General features: G+C 42.9%; 1 protein-coding gene across 1 annotated transcript; it reads left to right on the plus strand.

Annotated features, from left to right (window-relative positions):
- Positions 1-862: 862 nt before the first annotated feature.
- Positions 863-1,783, plus strand: SARC_08173 (hypothetical protein; the record flags this gene model as incomplete). Its single annotated transcript, XM_014297858.1, has 1 exon — positions 863-1,783. One exon carries the CDS (start codon positions 863-865, stop codon positions 1,781-1,783), a length of 921 nt encoding a protein of 306 aa, XP_014153333.1.
- Positions 1,784-8,032: the final 6,249 nt, after the last annotated feature.

The raw sequence follows: 8,032 nt of genomic DNA on the forward strand, positions 1-8,032 counted from the left end.
TGGAAATTCCTGTCGTGGTAGATCTCAATCATCAAATTTATCTTCAAGCATAAGTTTTCTAATAGTATTTAAAATTATAGTGGCATACCGAAAGATTTTGGAAGGCGAGTTAGTCATAACATGCAATCTTATCGTAAGTACAATTTCCAAAGAAAGATGAACTCAAAGATATCTAAAAACGATTGACAAGCAACCGTATAGAATGCGACATCAAACTTAAATAAAAATCGATCAATGGGAACGAAGCTATAGGCAAAAGAATAGAAAACAATCCAATAAACAGATACATATACTTCAATGCGCAGGGAATTAACACAAACTGATTGGCAATAGCTAAACTACTGTTATTTTTGTTTTTATTGATCACAGTAAACAAGGATTGTTTTCTAAACATATTCCACGGTTGAACAGCGGAGGCTCAACAAAGTTTATCCTGGAAACAATCAAGGAGAGACTCTAAAACTCAGAGAAGGACACGTAATTGATACAGATGGAAATTGATCTCTAAACCGAATTGACGGGAGTGCGGGATCATCAATATGGGAAATTTAGAATGGGCACAGGACATCCCAATATCGGAGGAGTACAGCTTAAGACACATAAGGCCAAAGATTGCGATAAAAGACTCGATCAGTTGAAGGCGTGACGACGCTGCCTTTGGATTGGGTCATATATTAAGTGAGAACCTTTTCACCTTTCAAGGTGTTTTTTAACGGCTCAAGGGTCAGGAGTCCAATGTATATAAAAGCAAGGACTCGAACCAAATAAATCATGGCTGTTGACTTAAACCTCAAACACTTTAAGCAACTCTTATATCTGAGAACAATAACTTATCAGGTCTGTTTTATCTCCACTTTGAAACATGGCAAGCTTTGATTTGAAACCAAAGGTTAAATTCCTAATATTGGATAAGCCGGTCCAGTGGGGCCAATGGAAAGCTCAATTGGACATCCTGCAACAGATCGAAGTCGCTACAAAGCCCGATGATAACTTTGAAACTCAACGCGAAACGTTTACTCAAGAGGATCTTGGAGCTGCGTCTAAGTCAATTTATCATACCATCTCTCGACGACTTCAACAGGAGTTTTTTTATATCATGAAAGAACCCTACACGTTTTTCAAGGCTCTGAAACCCAAATTCAAGGTCAACACCCAAGGAGGAATCGGACGTTTGAAAAAAGAGCTTTGGGCAAAAACGCAGAAGAATAACAAAACTTTGGAAGTTTTTATCGGGGATATTAATTTGAAGAAAATGGAATTCGAGAAACGCGAGGCCCCACCACCTGAGATTGACTTGAAGACAGTCTTGAAGGAGGGTCTCAATGAACGTTTAAATGCAGCCAGAGCTCACCTTAAAACAGTCGACACTTATATTATGAGCTACGAGGAGCTCTGTGAGTACCTTGGAAAATTCGAAATGGAAGAAATCCAAACGTCAACCACTAACACCGAATCTCGAGGAGGAGAAAGGGCACTTTTAGCTAAAACAGAGCGACAGTGCTTCAATTGCAATAAGCCTGGTAATTTGCTCGCGATTGCCGATCCAAACATCGCAGACCCAGCCCAAACCAGAATTTCAGCAATTACTCTGACCGCAAGGAATATCGTAAACCATATGAAAACCGATACTCCGACAATTGTGGAAAAGATTTTGACGAACGACATAACCGTGATAGAGCTGATGAGTCTGATAATACCGCAAAGACTATTCGACACCGAAGTCTTCACCCTACTCACGATGTTCCGGCTATCTGCCGAGAGAACCCCACTACCACAAGGATAAACGTAACGAGTTTTACAGAAAAGCATCTGACGTAAGAGGATACTACTGAAACCCCTAAAGTAGCGTTCAATTTGGGCAAGAGTGGTGATCAGGCTTCAAGTAGTGACGATGAAGGCGTTAGTACATTCTCAGCAGTTGTCGACTATGACGAATCCAACATGCTATCATGGCAACCCCCCGAAAATTGCCCCGGATTTGTGATAAAGCCAAGTACCGGGTCGAATGAGGGAGAACTGTCGTGTTTTATTCTAAATAATCCTATTTGTAGTTCTGACAAAGACGATGGACCGCCGGGACTTCTATCCGACAGCTCTAGTGAGGATGACGATGATGACCTATCCGAACTTATTTACGACAGCAACTCCGAAGATGAAGCCTTTATTGATAAATTTTATGAAGATGTCATTTCTTCGCCTGTCATTCTATCAAAGCTATAGGCTTGAGTAGATTTTCAATCAATAAGCATATACCGCCGATAATGCGACAACAGCTGAACCTTGTGGGACTCTGAACAGTGGAGCCTCAGTCTACTTTAATAACGATTTGGATTTGATATCAAACGAAAAACGTCACTTCACAAATGTACACCTAGCTGACGGGGCTATTGAAATTGCAACTCACTCAGGGCAATTGAGTGACGCCGGAAATCCTAAACCAACCCCTAAACCGCCGATCTTCGAGAGAGGTTACGAATTTACAAATTACCGATAACCCAGACTGGATGTGCAGTAACAATGGTAGCTCTCGATGAAACTGGAACTCAACAACCGCGTTTTCAACTACCCAACAACAACCAAAGCCGGCGTAGATTCCAATTCCCAAGACCTTCAGTGAAATTGAGAATTTTTCCAATAAAAAGGAGTGGATGGATGCAGCGACCAAAGATGTCCGGGACCTAGTGTACCGGGGCACTTTTACTCTTGTAGACTCCAAACCTGCAAAAGGCGCGATTATAATTCTAAGTGGGCCTTTACTCCCAAAAAAAAATGTATTCTACCGGTAAAATCGAGCGTTTTAAAAGACAACTGACCGTAGCTGGATACAATGCTGTCGAAGGAGTGGATTTCGAATAGAGTGACGCCAAGGTAGTCAGAAGAAGACTATCCGAATTTGTCTGACACTGACAGCCAATAAGGAATGTGCATGTCTCACAATTTGACTCGCCTAAAATGCATACTTAATCGGAAAATGAACCGTTGTATATATTAGGATACCGCAAGGACTACGCCTGACCCAAGACGCGTTAGGCCAAAGGCAGCGTCGTCACGCCTTCAACTGATCGTGTCTTCGATCGTAATCGTTGGCCTTATGTGTCTAAAGTTGTACTCCTCCGATATTGGGATGTCCTGTGCCATTATAGATTTCCCATTGATGATCCCGTACTCCCGATTAATTTTCATATGTATTAATTCTTCGTCCTTCTCTGAGTTTTAGAGTCTCTCCTTGGTTGCTTCCAGATAAACCTTGTTGAGCCTCCGCTATTCAACCATGGTTTATGCATAGTGAACAATTTTTGTTACTGTGATCAATAGCTTTCGTCTTGCGAAGATATTAACCAAAGAAAATCATATATCTATTGAAAAGGAAGAAAAAGAAAGAAAAAAGGTATTAACCAACGGCTAGCCACGCATCAGGAATTAAGGCTCGCCCACATTAGACTGGCAATCTGGTTGACTGCTCGGAGATAAACTTGGCACCGTTGATATTCCCTACAAACATATTGTCAGTTGAGCCATCTTTCAACTAAAGCATTCAGATATAAATCTTTTGGAGAATCAACGTCCTATAATGGGCCTGGTCCAAATGTCTGATTTGTAAAATGGGAAAGGTATTTATAATACTGTCAAAACCATTCGGTATACTTAGGTTAAATACTTCTTGAGAGTAGAGTTCTATACTTTGAATCTGATCTGGAGGCTCGGCTATTACACGACCCCCACCTAGCTTTGAGGGACATGAGAGGCTAGTTGCTCACTCAAGTCAAATTTGAACCAGAAAAGTGAGAAAAGAATAGTGGGTCAAAACTTTATAAGTAGTGTGAAACACAGCCTATTTTAGCAGGCAGGGAGCTCTAAAGCATTTTTGGTTACCCTGTGCATTTTGGGTTAGGTCAAGTAGGTTCGTGGTGGTCGACTGGACGCTTCTTGTACTTCAATGTCTATAGAATATATGAAGGTTGCACTGTAAAGCTTAGAATAAATGCTGCTGGCGGGATTTTCTTAAACTTCGACGCCTCCGGATGGTGGGAATATGGCATCTTTTTCAGCTTGTGACCTATGTAGGCCTTTACACCATCTTCTATTAAAGGCTTTTAAATAGTCATGATTGTCAAAAGCGTATGAGATTATTTCAGTAATCGTACCGTCTATAGAACGTGTACGATAATGCATACATACTTCATTCCTTTATCCGTTCTCCATATTTTATCTTTAAACTCAGAGCGATCAAGTAGGGCATTAGAGTCGTATCTCCTTGCAAGTACACTCTGTATAGTAGTAGTAAAGACCGAGGAGTACTGGCAGGCGAATGGTTGTACACTTGGTGCAAAGGTTATATTTTGGGCCATTTTCGCTGGCGGTTCATTTGAAACGAGTGCCGTAAGGCATCACCCAGGGAGGTAGCCATTCCTTCATCAAAGTTTCCCTATGATGGACGGCATTTAGGTAATTTTATATTGGGAAGAGGGATATGGCGGATGACAGGGGTAAGAACACCTGATGGTGCCCCTGTGGTCTTGAGTCTTTACCAGAAAGACAAGGGGATAGACACGTGAGTAGTACGCCTACGACTGAAGATCAGTCCAGTAAGAGTAAAATCCCGCGGGGGTCGGCCGAGTGGAGCTACATCATCCACTAAGACAGAATCAGGCGCATGAACTAATACGATAGGTGGTCTCACCAGGAGCTCAAAGAATCGACGCAAAGTAGAAGAATCGGTTCAATCGGGTAGGATCGTAATGGCTGTGCAATGACCTGCTTGCTTGAATTCATGGTGGATTAGCCAAAACATATTTTACCCATGGTACTGTTCGACTGTGTACAATAACTTTTGAAATGATGACGGCGACGGCTCGCATAATCCTCAACAAGTACTTTAAACAAGCAGGATGAAACATGGGTTCATCACTGCAAGCCGAAGAGTTAGGTTGAGCGCCGCAATAATAAGTCGTTCAAGAGAATAAAGCGGGGTAGCTCACGACATATGTTTAACAGTGAAGTAAAAGATTGAGTATATCCCAGTAATTCCTCTTGAAAGCATATCGGCGACAAAATTCCAGTCGTCTGGGATATATCGCCAGCTAACCAAGTCCCCATAGAGCTTTTCAACTAGACGAAAGATCCTGTCACTATTATGATCTGGCTTCCAAGAAGGGTTTCGCGAGGGGAAGCTAAAGGGAAGGAATGATCGTTTGCGACCCTCTGGGTATTCAATATACGTCTGGAGAGCAGTATCTGCCTTCTGTGCATGTTTGACACTGAATGATAGAATCTAACCTTTGAGAAAAGCAGCTGGAACTTCATCCTTCCTTGGCAAACAATAGGGTAAGTGTTTACATACAGGTAGAGATGGTGAGAAGGCTCTGGGTTGATCAAATAAAAAGTACCCCGAATGACCCCCCTAATAAGCTGGTATATGGCATGACGAGCTGCTGTGCAACGCAACATGCGATTTTTGGCTGTTGTTGGATTTGTAAAAGGGGCCATCATGAGGAGAGATGTGGCATTTATGGGTTTGTTGAGGATTTCGCAAAATAGTTCGACCTCATGTCTGTCTTTGGGCGGGGGCATCGATTTGATGGCTTCGAGTCTCTCTTGGCTGATTGTTGTGTAATTATGAAAAGGTACTCGACCGTAGTAAACCTTAGCAACGTTTCGGAGAAAACATGAATGGTGTTTTGAAGTACGGTGTCTAATATTCAGTTGTGGGTTAAGGCACGTGGACCCAAACGAGACGTAGCTCTATCGTCGACGAAAGGCTTCAGGACTTCACTGAGGTGTTTAAACTTGATGTCCGTAACCGACTGCAGCATGAAAGTTATATTTTTAACCACAAAGAAACCAGCAATCAGTCGCCAACCATCTCCTACAGATACAATCCACGCAAGGTAGTCTCTGAAAGGCTGCATATCTCAGCTGGTTAAAAAAGCAAGCCAAGTGCATAGTGAATAAATACTACATCGCCTCGACGGACGTGCTCGAGGCATTTTTGCTTCCTCGACATAAGGTGAGGATCCACCCTAAAGTTTTCATTATTCGCCTTATATTTTTAGCAATAGCGCACATGTTTGATGTATGTTTGTGCTTCTCGCGGAACCTTCTTGGCTAAGACAGTAGAGGATATCTATGGGCTGAAGAAGTCGCCTTTCTTGATGATTCCCCGTCGGAATTCTCGTTTACAAATATCTGATTCCCACTGAATGGGTTCCTGGTTCTTCTGTTTGTATATGTTACAATGGAGGATAGCGTCGGTCTTGGGGTAAGTGGACCTTAAACTGTGTACAAAAACATGATGATTGGGGTCATAAACAATCTTGTTGAACGCGTCTCTAGAGTTCTTCGACTTCCGCAGTAGTTTTTTTTTAGCATACGCAAAATGGGGTCAACACCTGTCCAATCATACTGCTATACTTCACCAGGGGTGTCCCGGTATTTGCGATGGAATTCAAGGATAGCTGCTACAACAGTTTTAACTGAAATAAGGACTCCTACGTAATTGATATCTAGTACACCCGTGGGTTTCACAGAGAGGTGAGTGGATTGAGTCTTTAAGCCAAAAGACGACGTGTATAATCACAATCCGTAACCAATGGATTTTTCACGCTGCGCAATAAAGCTTTACAGCATCCCACAATTGGCGGGAATATCGTCCGGTAAAATGTAAGGTCTAAACTTTCGAAGTATGTTTTCCAATGATTATGGTCATAAACTTCGAATAAGACCCTAGTGAGCACTGGTGCAGTGGGATGGTTGTCGTGAATACAGACGCAATTGTAATAGGCCTAAGTACATCAATGTCGACGAAGTCGTTATAGATAAGATTAAATATTGCCCCATCGCCTGCATAACATATTACTTGAGCGCCTGGACAGGAGGGATTCATAATTGGGCCCGCGTGATTTCACCCTTTGAGTGTAGGCATTGCGTTGAGGGCAAACATGCACAAGGTGACCAATCTTGTCGCATCCATAGCATTCTATTTTTAGAGTGTAGTCTGGGACGACTTGCCGGGGTTGGTCGAGATAGGGAGAGGCGTACAAGAACGGAAGACCTTGTGTTCGTGAGAGTTGGGACGTTGACCCGAAAGTCCAGAGTGTATTTTTTATGTTCGTTAACAACTTGCGTAGTTGCACTGGTCTGGTACTGATCTACCTGCTTGGCTTGGCCTCGGCGATTCCTATCGCCACATTTCTTACTTGTAGTATCTCGATTGTTATAGTTTTAGCCGATACCCCTGGCAGAACGGAAGTTCTGGCCTGCACGATAGTCTTGTACCTGCTTGTTGGCAGGGGCTGGATAGTTGGTATACTTCATCTGGTGCGTTTCCTTCACGAACAGCAGCAGCGAATACAAAACCAGCATAGCGGTGCAGGGTAGAAAAGGGAAGCTTCTTCATGTAACCAAAACAACCGGCAAAGAAATCATCAACAAGCCGATAAACATTGTCAGCGATCTGAACAATATAAATATCCCGTAGCAAAGGCGATTCATATTGAAAGGTCAGGGAGACCAAATAAGCATGAATGGAACGGCAGGTCCGTACGACACCCTCTTTAAGATTTATAAAAGCATGGTAACCGTGATGTGGCCCATATTCGATGGACGGAGGTTGGCGGACCCAATCGTCCATGCCTTAGTAGAAGGAGTCACACAGGATGCTTCGGGACCCATTCGCCATTCAGCAAATCCCAAACGAAGGCATTGGCTCAGTCCTTAAGCTCACCATCTGATCCGTAATATAACGATAGTCGCGATAGACTCAGACGGCGTGGATTGTTGATCACCGAAAAGAACACACAGGCTTAAATGGCCTAGATTCAGGAGGATGACGAACATCCGCATAATTTCCACCTTCAGTGGAACTTCCTCCATATATTCAGATAGAGGTAGTAGTTTGGATAGAGGTGCCCAAATCACTGCGATTTTGACTAATTCCTTCTCAGCAACAGTTGGAATGGCTGGAAGCTTGAGGCGGAAGGTGATAGCACCTAGCATCAAGTTGTTTGGTCCATACCGTCAAAAGCGATGGATT

The sequence above is a fragment of the Sphaeroforma arctica genome, assembly GCF_001186125.1.
Source record: "Sphaeroforma arctica JP610 unplaced genomic scaffold supercont1.710, whole genome shotgun sequence".
NCBI lineage: Eukaryota > Ichthyosporea > Ichthyophonida > Sphaeroforma > Sphaeroforma arctica.